Genomic DNA, 13019 nt, shown 5'->3' with positions numbered 1-13019 from the left:
TCCCTCCCTCTCCCTCCTGCTTGTGCTCTCTCTCTCTCTCTAATAAATAAATAAAATCTTTAAAAAAATAAAAACAAAGATAAATGTGTCATCCAGCCAGAAGAGCAGCTAAAGGAAATTATCAGAAACATCATAATCATCCAAGAGAGCTAACAAAGCAGGGGGTGGGGAAAGAGTAATGTCTCTCAGCTTTGTGCATATAATTTTAGGTATTTTTAAAAACCAGACTCAAAAGGATGGGGAGAGCAGGGGAAGAAACCAAAGAAAAATTATCTTTCTAAAAGTTCTTATTTTCCCTTTAAAAAAAAAAAAAAAGTACTACTGCCTTAAGGCACAATCTATCATTTAAACTTTTTTTCCAGTTGACTATGTCTCTCAAGTTTCCATGCCCTGAAGCCTCTGAGTCTGTGTTCAAAATTAACAAAGAAATTTTTTTAAATGATGTATGCGGGCATCCTTCTCTTATGTCTCTCTTTACTTGTTCACGTACCACGTAGCTAGCCTGGAAGAATGGAGGGTGAAGAGGACATGGTTGGCACACATCCCCTACATTTGAAATCAGAGTGGCCAGAGCATAATCAGGAGATCGTAATGTCACCAACTTGCACACAAAGACTAGGGGGAAGAGGGTAAATGCCCTGCTCACATCTGTTCTTCAAAGTTAAATAAAATTAGCCAGCCACAATCTATGTTCTTTCTACTAAAAACCAGATTCCTGAGTCATTCATTAAGGAAAGGCTTTCCAATTCCTCCAGGAATGACAGCATTCTCTGATACAAGACAACCCCCTTGTACTTTAGCACATCTCAAAATTCTGTTACTGGGATTCTCTTAATTTCGGCATTCTCTTGGGGAAAAGTTTTATTTAGCAAATAAAATGGATCGCATAGTAAACTCCTTTTAAAGTTCCCCATGTAATATGGATTGATGCTGAAGCCATTGGAAGAACAGTTTCCCACCCACTTTCCTCACCAGTGATGCAAAAATGAGAATATTTATAGGAGTAGATGGGAAGTTCTGGTTATACGTATGCTAGTGCTATCATTTTAAGTGTCAAAAAATATTCTCTCTTTGTACCTTTTATGGTCTCTTTGTATATTATATATGGCCTAGAGTCCTCTAAGCTTAAAGTAACCTAGAGAAGAGATTGCTGTGAGCAGTAGAATCATAAACAACTTCTAGAGATTTGTAAGTGGTTGGGCATTATCTGTCATCTTCCCATCTCCCCTTGCCTTTCCGCCTCCCCCGGGAGGAGAACCTGTGATTGCTATGATTTTATAGGGCTGTTGCATCAGCCTGGAGTCCCAAAGCCCCAAAGCCCCAAAGGAGAACACACTCCCAGTGTGTGATTTCATACATGTTGTAGACCCCAGGAATAAACGGAGTTCAAAAGCCAGTTGTGACTTGTAGAGTATAGGGCAAAGTTTTCCTCTTCCTTTTACCACCCAACTGATTTCTTCCAAGTTCTCATCTTTCAACTATGAATGATAATATAATTTATAAAGGATGAGTAATGGATGTGGAAATCCAGTTGTTTAGTCGTCTCTCAGTTTTATACTAGTCATTGAATGGAAAGGTCTTTGGTTATATGTGCATGTGCTCGTGAAAGGGCATGAATGGTTATGGATTCTTGCACAATATATACATATATGCAAGTGTACTTGTGTGCTTGACTCAGTTTTGTCTTGTCTTTTGAGAACAGTAACACAGAACCAGCTTATACCTATATTTCAGAAATGAATGAGTTGCCTTTTGTATATTACTAGGAATGCACAGCCCATGTTGGAGGGCACAGTGGTAAACCCAGTGTCATTGTGCCTTGTTTACTGGATCACTTCAGCAGCCCCACTTACTGTAGAGCCTGGGAAAGATTTGCCTGGCCAGCATTCACGGAGTTTTTCTCCAACTATGACTACTACTGTATATCCAAATGGCCCAGACACTTCCTCCTGCCCCATGAGGATCATTCTCTGAAATCCCATCCCAATTTCCAAAACCATCCTATGTAAGCAATTTAATATTACTTCTGTAAATTCTAATACCTCCTTTAAACCATGAAGGCCTAGGATCACTAAATACTTCTTAAGCAAAGGATGGCATTAATAAATATTTCCCAAAGTTGCTAATATCCAATGGCATCCCAACAATGACACGAAAGTATGCACAACTCAGTCAGTATGGAGACTTTACCCCTGTGAGAAGGATTCAAAGGTCCTGGGGTAATGGGTAAGCCTAAATCACATTCTCCTTAAAAAGTCAAAAGAGGTCTTATACTTTTCATGTATTTATTCTAGGATTGAAAAAAATTGATATCCAGGAGTCTCCCAGATTATTTTTAACTACATTTCTGTTCTTTGAGCTAACTGCAGAGAAGTATTCCTCTTCTAGTTTATTTTGAATACACTAGTAAAATCAGTAGTGGCTTCCACATTGTTAAATGTTTGGGGAGGTGGGAGTTCACTTACACCAGGCAAATTTCTACCCCTAAGTTATGAAAAACCCAAAGGAGTTTGTCTGGAAATAAAAACTTCACTCAAATTCCCAATTCAGAAAAGTTTCAATTCTGTTTTTTTTTTTTTTTCTAATTTTTACAGTTCTAAAAAAGACAGCTTAATTAGGCATGAAATTGTATCTCCCCCCACCCCCGCCTGACAACACGAGATGGGATACATCAAGACATAAAGAGACATTTGTAAATTACTAGGCAGTGTTCTACCAGGTAGTTCCAGGATGTCATCTCTTCTCTCATACTTCTGAAACAATCGTTCTAGTCAGAGTAAACATCCTCAAAGTGACAGCCAGTCTTCTTGACAGCAATCTGAATGCTTTCGGGAAAATAGAGAATTATAGAGGCATCTTTTTTTTTTTTCCCCAGTCAGGAAATTTGTGTGTTCTTTCTGCCTATGGTGATACCCTAGTAATGCCCTTGTTTGATCACTGTTAATCCAGAGACTACCTAATTTTGGAACTTTTTTGTTACCACTTTTTTTTTTTAATCCTCTGATCTCCACCAACTCTAACAGCACTCTCATTAATCACATCCACAAAATTAATTTATCATTGATGTGTTCCATTTCTCAGGGAGTGGGGAAGAGACAAGATTCATTACTCAATGGGATCTTCTTTATGCCAGGTCCAGATTATAAGGAGCTGGATGTCCACCTTCGAAGGATGGAGTCTGGATTTGGCTTCAGAATCCTCGGGGGAGATGAGCCTGGGCAGCCTGTAAGTTGAAACCTCTTTATTTCCACACTGTGGGCTATATACCGTGTGTGTGCATCAAGGGAAATATCATTCACTGTGAATCTAAAAGAAAATCTCTGAGGGCTCAAAAAAAAAAAAAGTTTGAGGTTTGTGTTCTTTTCTTGCTGTTTAAGTTCTCAAAACGTGTTGGTGTTTCCATGCCAATATAGCATCATAAATTAATGTACATACATTAAGAGGGGATATTATTCTTTCTCAGAATGGATTGAATTACTCTTGAATAGTTCAGTTATTTAATTGTATGGGACCCCTGGTCACTCTGGACAGTGACTCAAGGTAAACACAGAGTATGACAGAGGATACACATGAAGGGGTGACTTGGACCAGCAGAATTATGTACGTTTGCAATCAAAAGTACAAGGGAGAAGAAACACAGGGATAAACAGAAGTAAAATAAAGCTCAATGCTGCAAAATCTCAGCCAGATTCAAGTTAAGAAGATGTTCACAAAGCGAACTTCAGTTGGCAAAATATTGGGAATTTGGGGAGAGCTCTGAAAAAATTAAACCTGTGCGTGCGCGCGCACACACACACACCTCATTATACACCAGAGCCAAAGCATAAAATAATATACAGAAAACTCAGCAAAGCTAGATTTATGAGCATGTATCAAAATATCAGCCATAAAATACTCATTGTAAAAGATGTGTCTTACATGGTACCCAATATGACTAAGTCAGGTCCATGGAAGGTTTGAATAAGTGACCCCCCATTCCCGCTCAGCTCATACAAGGGATTTAAGTTGTAAGCCTCAGTTTCCTCATCTGTAAGATGAAGAACACAATAGTGCTCTCTCATAGACAGAGCTTTAAGAATTAAAGATTGCATGTGCAGACCTCTAGGTGTCTGGATCCTTTCAGGTGTTGAGTACAGGTTTATCGTCATCATCTCTCTTGTTGGTCAGTTGTGCCACAAAATAAAACTAGAACCAAAAGTGGGCAGAAATCTTCAGGAGAAAAAAGTTAATCTAACAAATGAAAGAAATCTGTAAAAATGAAGTGTCCCAAAGTGAAGTTGATGGCCTCGGTAGACAGTGAGCTCCTTCCCAGCAGAAGTATTCAAGCAGAGCTGATGAGAACCTGACAGGAACCCCAGAGAGGTTCCTCGGCCCTTCGAGCAGAGATCCCTTACTATGCAAAATGCTGAGAAGCTGAGCTTAGACTCCAAGGATGAGGGAACTCCAGGAAAAAAGACTTATTTCCTAATTTGGGGGGATAAAATTTGGCATCAGTCAACCATGATATCACTAATTCCCCAGCTGCCAGAGATGTGAACATGTATTTACCATGGAGGGTTGTCTGGATTTTCCTATGAGTTCTTTGGGAGGAAGGCGAGTGCTAAGGTAAAATATAGGGCACGAATAACTTTGGACTTACATTTATCCAGAGACTAAATGAAGGATCTCATGTCATGGGCAGAAGCAACAAATCTCAGTTACATTTCGCTCCCTTTCACAGACTTGACCCTTCTATCTGCCACCCGATTCTGAGCTTACCAGGGATCCTCAGTCACCTGGTCAGGAGGCAGCCTCACTCGTCCTTGTAACTTACCTAGAAAGAACCAAAAATAGTATCCAGTTCCTTCACATATGTAAACATTTAACCTCCAGCTTCCACAGAGTATTTTTCTGACTTAGTTTCCTTCAGGATTATTCTCTAACCTATTCATATGTCTCCCTATTTAGTTTGATCAGTGGGATTTAAAATTCCCCCTAAGCAGGACCTTCATCTTCCCCTTTTTTATTCTCCATTAGTACCCCCATAAATGAATAGTATGCCGTCAGCCAGACTGTAGGTTAAGGTCACAGTCCTCCAGACTGCCAAGTCTGCCCCCTATTCCTGACAATGGCTGCAATGATTTTGCAAAACTGTAAAGTCTGAAGGAAGAATCTCCCTCATTCAGACACTAGCCATAAATTTGGGGGTCCCATGGCCTCCTTCAGATTTGATAATTCAATAGAACCAACTCCTAGAACTCAGGAAAGTGCCGTACTTATGATTACAGTTTTACATTGAAAGGGTACAAATTAGGACCAATCAAAAAAAAAAAAAAAAGGCCCATAGGACAAAGTGTGGAAGGGCCCCACATGCAAAGCTTCCATCATCCTCAAGGACAAGCTATCCTTCCCAGCATTGATGCCAACCAGGGATGTTCACCCAAGTATTGGTGTCCAGAGTTTTTATTGGGGTCTCATTACGTGAGTATGAGTGATTGAGTCATTGAGGTGGTTGAGCTCAATCTCCAGCCCCTCTTCTTCCCAGAGGTCAGGCTGATGTCACAAAGTTCAAAGGCACAACCCTCTAATTATGTGGCTGGTCATTTTTGTCTGGTCAGCTCCCCACCCCCCCAAGACTGGGTATGGCTGCTCCACCCTGAGTCATCTTCTTCAGCATAAACTGTCAGGTCCCCGCCATGAATCTTCCTCATTAGCCTAAACTCTCAGGCGCAGTACAAGTGTCTCACAATGAACAAAGATACTTCTGTTCCAGTGGTCTAAAGGTTACAGTTCAGAAAAAGCCAGACTTCTCTTTGGGCTCAGGCTAAATTCTTTATTATACATTTATATGTTTCAAAGACACTAAATGAAGGAAATAATGGCACTTTAAGGTGATTTTTATCACATTGTGGGGGATACTGAGACACTTGTAGGGCATTTAAATGGGTAAATTCATTAGAATCCATTATACTCGTAGTAATGTAATGCTTCAAACGTACCAACCTAAGGGGTCTCCACCAGAAAGATGAGGTTCCTATTTGTTCCAAAATGTACTGACTGACATACTTTTTCCCCCTTACCGATCTGTGAACTCCTTGAAGGCAAAGACCGAGTTTTGATGGTGTTTGTATTTTCCAGGGCCAGCACAGAGCCTGGCATAATAGATACTTGCTAAATGGAACTGAAGAGAGTCTTCTTCACCAAGCCAAACTGTCACCTGACCCTCGCAGGAAAAAAAAAAAAAAAAAAGGAGTAATCTGGAGTTTACATTTTCTGAGGCCTCTGGATGCTACAGGCTCTGTAGAATGTAAATGGTGTCATCCTAGAATCAGGGACGGTGTCCTAGGAACCCTACAACATGGTTTGCTCAACCCAGTGTTTTAAAATTTGGAACACCAACTAATTTCACGTGTTTAAAATTCAGATTTCCACATTCTCTTGAAAAATAGATCTATCAACATTGGGCTTGTCTCTCTCATGGACAAAAACTGACCAGAACTGAGGGGTGGTCCGTTTGAAATTGAGCATCGCCACAGTTCCCAAGACCCCGTTAGGCCTCTGTTAGTCCTTCAGTCTGCTGTCTTTGAGACTCCCATCCCAGAGGACTGGACTGAAAAATGAGTATTTTCCACCAAAGGAATCTTCAGCCAGGGCCAAATCATGGTTTTTACAAGCCCTAAGCATATCATCAGGTTTCTTCCCTTATATGATAAGTACAAATAAGAGATTAAACTATGAAATAAATGTAGAAGAAATAAAGTTCCAATTCTTACCATGATGCTTACTTCAATATAGTCTTTGAAATATAAAATTCTTACGTTGCTGGAACCCTTCTCCCCCATAGGCTCATGCTTTGTCGCTTTGGGGGTAAACTAGAGCCACATTCAAGAATATTATCTTCACCAGTCTCTCCCTCCCCCAGGGGTAGAAGGGACTGCATGACTGTTCACAGGGAAGGCCTGGCCTTAGCTGGCTCGAAAAGGGAGGCGCCTGGCTAAAATGTGCCTGGCACCGAAGCGGTAAAATTGCTGCCCAAGTGGAGCAGCTGTTACTCAAAATGAAGCTCAGGTGTGTGAATGCAGCCACAGTCACCACCCGGCCTCCAGACAGCTTTGCGCCTGGTCAGCGCACACGCTTCCAGGTTCCCAGCCCTTCTGAGCATTGCCTTTGACTCCGGAGTCCTTTCTCCCCTCCAGTGGGCAGACATCCAGTATCTGTGATAAGCCTCCTCAGATTACATGGATTGTTGGTTATCCCCACTGTGTTTATTTAGATTTATTCTGGTTTATTTTTTCATTTGAATGATTTAAGACACACGCAGCCTGCGAGTTACAATTTTGACACTTAAGCCCTGAAAGTAGGAGCCTAAATCTTCCTAAAGCAGGCAGAGGCAGAAAGTAATGCCTTGAAGACCAGAATGCTGCACCTCAGAAAGACCATGTCAGGAAGAGTGAGTCTACTGTAAAGATTTCCCATAAGCCTTTCCCTCCTGCTTTCCTCCATTGTAAGCCCAGAGATAATATATAAACAAAATGTGCTGGCCTCATTTAATTGCTGATGTGCTACAAAGGGAGAGGCGCATGAGGTGACTTGGTCCCCACCACAGGAGGTCTCATAAATTACATCAAACAGGTTTCTGCCTCCACATACACGAAATGGTACTGACATCTCAGGGTGCGCATTAAACACGACAACATAGCTTTCGGCAAATAATGAACAGCAGGACTCCAGCTCCAACAAAGCATATGGGCATTTTTCCTGCAAGAGGAAATACTTTTCACAGTTAAATAACAATAGAAATAGAAAGAAATGAAAAATTGCCAGAAAGGAACAAAAATGGGATTTCCAGCTGTGAGCTGAAAAGAGATGGGAAGGCATCAAGGTGGAAAGATTTAGAAAATGCTGCAATGGAGAAAAACTGTTCTTAGAAAGAAGAGGTAATGATAGACACACTCCTTGGTCAGGGAGTTTGTGCAAACTCATGGAGAAGTTTCAGAAGGCAAGAGCCTGAAATGGGCTTGCCATGTTGTCACGTTGTCCCAGGCTGTAATTATTGCAGCTCTGACCTACCGGGGTTGGATTTGCATTAGGTAGAGCAGGAAAGAATTAGAAGAATTAAAAGACCTGCACATAGGATCTTGGTTTTGTTTGTCTCCTACTTCTTTCCATTTTCCTTTCTTTGTGTTAGCTTTTTCCCCTGGCTGACGAGGGTGCCAGCCACTTCAGTGTCAATTGCTGTTATTTCATATCAAATACTCTGTTTTGTGCCATGCCTTCCCAGCCTATCAGGTAGAGTTCTGGAGTTGTTGTGACACTTTTTTTGTGGTTTTTTTTGTTTTTTGTTTTAGAGAAGGCAGTTGACAAGCTAAGGCCACGAATCAGTTGTTCATGGGGTCAGGGGGCAGTCTTTTTAGAGCTGTTTTGACACAAAGTTCTAACTTCAGGGCCAAAGCAGTAAGGACAAGATAAAGAACTCCTCCAAGAGCAATGAGCAAACTGATGGGTGGGTCTACATAGGCTGAAGGATCCAGTGAGGCTAGAGGGAGGTGTGTGTGGAGTGAGGCCAGTGTTGGCTGGAAGACTCAGTGACCAGAGTAGCCCAGGGTCAGCAAGACCAGAAGGGAAATGTAGCTTGATAGGTCAGAGAGCCCAGACTATGTACTTGGGGAGGGATTGGAGGGTGAGGGGGTCCCTCAACAGACCTGCAAAGTGACAAGGGTGATGCATCAGGGAGCTCAGGCCAGGCACCAGCGGCAGAGTCCTTCAGCAGGCTTAGAAGGTGACCAGCGAGACCACAGATCCCATGGCCATTGGACCAAGTGAGAATACTCAGGACCTTGCTACTCAGAGTGTGATAGAGCTATAGACCGAAGCTTCCCACCTCTCCGGGGAGCTTGTTAAACATGTGCCATCTCAGGTTCCACCCCAGACCTGCAGTATCAGACTCTTGGGGTAGTCCCAACGCTGTGTTTTAATAAGCTCACCAGGTGATTCTCTTGTACCTTCAAGTGTTAGAACTACTGGCTTAAAGGATCAGATGTCCTGAGGCATGTTCTTAATAGTTTAAGCAAACAGGAGAGTGTATACGCATTGAAAAGGCGGTAGGCGTTGCAGTCCAAGAAGGACCCATGGACCATCTAGTCTCTGCACTGACCATGGCAGACAGGAAATAAACTCATAGAATGTCTGGAGCATTCAAGGCATATTTGAATTAAAAGGAGGAAAAAGTGGGTTTTTTTTTTTCCTAAAAAGAGAAGATACATAGAATTAGCTCTGTAGCTACAGTGAAATATAATGCACAAAGGTGCAAAATGGCCAAAGGCTAAGGAACAACAGCTGCATGAGAGCTGGAAGCAGGGACAGAGCACACGGTCAGCCTCTTCCCAGCAAAGGTAGCGGCTCCTGGTGGATAGAGCAAATGTACCTGATACTTACAGCTAATGGGCAGGCCGCTCAGTGCCTGCTACAGTCCCCCACACTCAGCTCAAGTCAAGCCTGTTTATTAGTTATGTCAACCTCTGCTTGAAGCAAGGGAGATGATGGATTATAGAATGTAATTACATAATAATATATATATACATATAGGAATTATGGTACACTATAAGAAATTATATTGAAGTAGTACTATGTTGAACATACTATTTGGATATAAACATGTAAGATTTGATAAAGTGAACAGAAGTTTGAAGAGTAAAGTTTCCAGTTTTAAAAAAGTATGTCAGGTAAACATAATCTTTGCTCAGATGTCAGCTTCTCAGTGGCACGTGCTCTAACCAGCTCTTACACCACCTCGGCCACGTGACTGACACCCACCCACCACCCCGCTTTGCTCCCTTTTTTCCATGGTGCATGCCTGCTAGCATACAGCAGAACTTAAACACTTACTACACTTATTATTGTCTGACCACTAGAATAGGAGTTCTATAAGGGCAGGGATTTGCGTTTATTGTTCACGGATGAATTCCTAATACCCAAAAGTGCCCATGGGTTCAATAAATATTTGCTGAATAAATTAATTAATTAGTTTTCATGTCACGGCAATGTGGCAAAAAAACAGATTGTTTGCTAGGATTTTCCTTTTAATGGGTGATACTAAATTAGTATCACCTAGTAACAAAGAAGATAATTTCAAGAGCATCTGTGTATCTTTGCTGTCTGCTTACAGCAAGGGAGGAATGGGAATTTTCCAATGTGAAATGTTGGGGGGTATTTTGGTGTTTTTTTTTTTTTTCTAGGTGAAATTTTGTTTTTACTATTTTTGTAGAGGGCCCAGCTGCAGCCAGGGCTTTCTCAGATGTGACCTATATTTTGGTTCACTTTTCTCAGTGAGAGACAGAAGTATAGCTTCAAGTTGATAATTAACCAGCCAAGAAGCTCACGAGCCATTTTCTTCTCTGTAACGAGCTATAAAGTCTCTCACTAAAGCATATAAGAGACCTAAAAGTTGAAGCATTTAGGGGGACTAGCCCAGCTAAACGCAGCTTTTCATGGGGCAGTGGAGAAACATAGACATTCATTTTAACTGGCTTTCGCACAAAGCACTTAGCAAATCTTTGAAGGGCTCCTTAGTGGGTTCAGTCTTTTGAAGAAGAGATTGGAACGTCTTTACAAAGAAACTCATAAATTCAGGCTGGCATGACAAAAAGAGAAACGGAGAATGTCAGAAGCAGGCCCAACCACCGCCTGTAGGAAATGGGTGCGGAGCATTGCCGGGAAAGAACCACACTGTACCGCCAATCTAAGGCATATGTGAGGTTTTCCTTGTGATGGCAGTAATGAACCACTCCTCAGAGCACCAATATTCAATGTGGAAGCGCATCTCCCCCAGCCCACCCCCTGGAATAGGGAAGAAGTAGTTGTAGTCATAGAGAATTGTCTTTCCTATGGACAAGGAAAGCTGTTCAGCAGACCAAGGCTATGAGGTCTTCAGGAAAAGAGAATACTCTTCAGCCTCTAATTTTGCAGTTACCGAGAAGTCCTGGGCATTCACGTCAAGTTGCCATGTTGACAGGCCACACCGAGCAGTGTGACCACGTAAGAATCAGTCCACTGTCACGCCTGAGACACGCAAGCCTGCAGTCAGGATGGGGCAGCCCTGCCAACTAGCTGGGATCCACAGATCTGGGGTTTGAAAGAAATCATTGTGCCTGAAAGAAATCCATCTGTGAACAAGGGATCATTTTATAAAGACTTAAAATAAGACTTAGATGATAGTCTCTGTAGTATAATCAGGCTGAGGGTAACAACTGCCTCCGTCTGCTGTGTGGCTAAGCCAGTGTGCAAAAGAAAAAGGATAGCCATGGTCCATGTGGTGGAAAAATTGTAGGTTAAACAGTGAACTAAAATATTTAGTGCTATTGTTTTTTCTCTGAGAAAGAGAAAAAAAAGCCTCATTAATGGACACTAACCTGAGAGTTTCTGGTGGGAAGAGGGAAACCGTATATTATGTCTTTCGTTACAGTCCCTGGTTCAGGGAATTACCATGCATACATTTCCCAGATGTGTTCCTCCTCATTTCTTGATATGAGAGTCACCTAAACGACAGAAGCATTTCAGGGGACGGGCAGAACTGGGAATGTCCTTTACGCAGAGGACAGTGCTCTAAGGGTTTCCTTATTCAAAGGAATAGAGCAAAAACTGGGAGGAGGTTTGACCGAGACTTTTTTTAAGTCAACTGGCCAGAAAAGCCAACTGTGAGTTTTGCTTTATTTTCTCCTTACCTCCAGCCTTTCAAAGCAAAGCAAAGCAAAACAAACAAACAAACAAAAAAAACTGCTCTCAGTTTTGTAACATGCAGCAGCTAGTTTCCCCTGACATTTTCTGAGCACTCACTATGTGCCACGAGCAAAGTTAAATGCTTTACATGCATTATTTCATTCAGTTCTCCCAACAACTCCATAAAGCAGCTCCCATTACTTTATTTCCCCATTTTGCAGATGGAGGAAACTGAGGCTCGCAGAGATTAAGACTTCCCAAGGCCACACGAACAAGAAGTGGAACCAGGATTCAATCCCCAATTTGTTACATGCACAGTGGCCAATAACATCAGAGCATTTGGGGTTAGAATTTTCCTGAAGGGTGATAACTAGTGAGCCAAGAAGCAAGTGTCCCCCAGACCTTATGGCTATCAGCAGCGAGTTCAAAACGTGTATTTCTCTAAAAGCAGTCAGCAACCTGGGAGAGTGGGTTAGGCCCCTCATTTTTTGTTTGTCAAGTACGTGCTCAGGTTTGGAGTAAGTGGTAGAATGTGGGAATAAAACCTTCCACCAAGTTGTACATACATATAAAGAAATTATATCTATATATGCTATTATTGTCTATAATCATATTTATATATAAGGAAATTATATATAAACATTATCTATAATTATATTTACATTAAAAAATCATATATATATGGGGAAACAAAGTTGAAATGTAAATATCCTTTCCTTCTCACTGCTTCTCCAGATTTTGATTGGCGCCGTCATTGCCATGGGTTCAGCCGACAGAGACGGCCGCCTGCACCCCGGAGACGAGCTTGTCTATGTCGACGGGATTCCAGTGGCTGGCAAGACCCACCGCTATGTCATCGACCTGATGCACCATGCAGCCCGAAATGGGCAGGTCAACCTCACTGTGAGAAGGAAGGTGCTCTGTGGAGGTGTGTGGCTCAAGCCAGCAGGGAGGCTTGGGGGTCAGGTGGTGAAATGCTTTTGTGGGACATGGTAAGGACACTTGAAACAAGATTTTGAATCAGTTTCTATATTATACAAGGACAAAAGTCTACCTAGATCTTCCAAATGGAACCATGATTTTGAAAATGCAGATTCTTACCCCACTATAATTCCAAGCAGTCTCTCAGCCCTATGTTTTCAGTGTAGTCACTAAAAATTCCTAGCAAAGCCTGGGGCTCATTTAAGATGTGTATGCGCTTTGCTCTTTGGTGGATGCTAGTTCTAAGAGGAACATTATGGTAGTGGAAAATACAGCTTTTGAAAATGTTCCTCGCTGTGTTTACAAGCCAAGAACCATGGCATTTTGATACCATAATAAGGCAA

The 13019-nt window shown here is 41.9% G+C and overlaps 1 protein-coding gene across 2 annotated transcripts in view; it reads left to right on the top strand.

The window, feature by feature from the left end:
* Nucleotides 1–13019, top strand: part of MAGI2 (membrane associated guanylate kinase, WW and PDZ domain containing 2) — a 1245024-nt gene that overhangs the window by 1097684 nt on the left and 134321 nt on the right. For both annotated transcript variants that reach the window (XM_048212921.2, XM_048212920.2), the window contains 2 exons: nt 3134–3225; nt 12430–12622. In XM_048212921.2, coding sequence (XP_048068878.1) covers nt 3134–3225; nt 12430–12622 — 285 coding nt within the window. The remainder of the gene's footprint in view (nt 1–3133; nt 3226–12429; nt 12623–13019) is intronic.

This window comes from Ursus arctos, unplaced genomic scaffold (genome assembly GCF_023065955.2).
Source record: "Ursus arctos isolate Adak ecotype North America unplaced genomic scaffold, UrsArc2.0 scaffold_3, whole genome shotgun sequence".
NCBI classification, from domain to species: Eukaryota; Metazoa; Chordata; class Mammalia; order Carnivora; family Ursidae; genus Ursus; species Ursus arctos.
The sequence above is the reverse complement of the archived record's forward strand: the minus strand, read 5'-3'. Positions and strand labels throughout refer to the sequence as shown.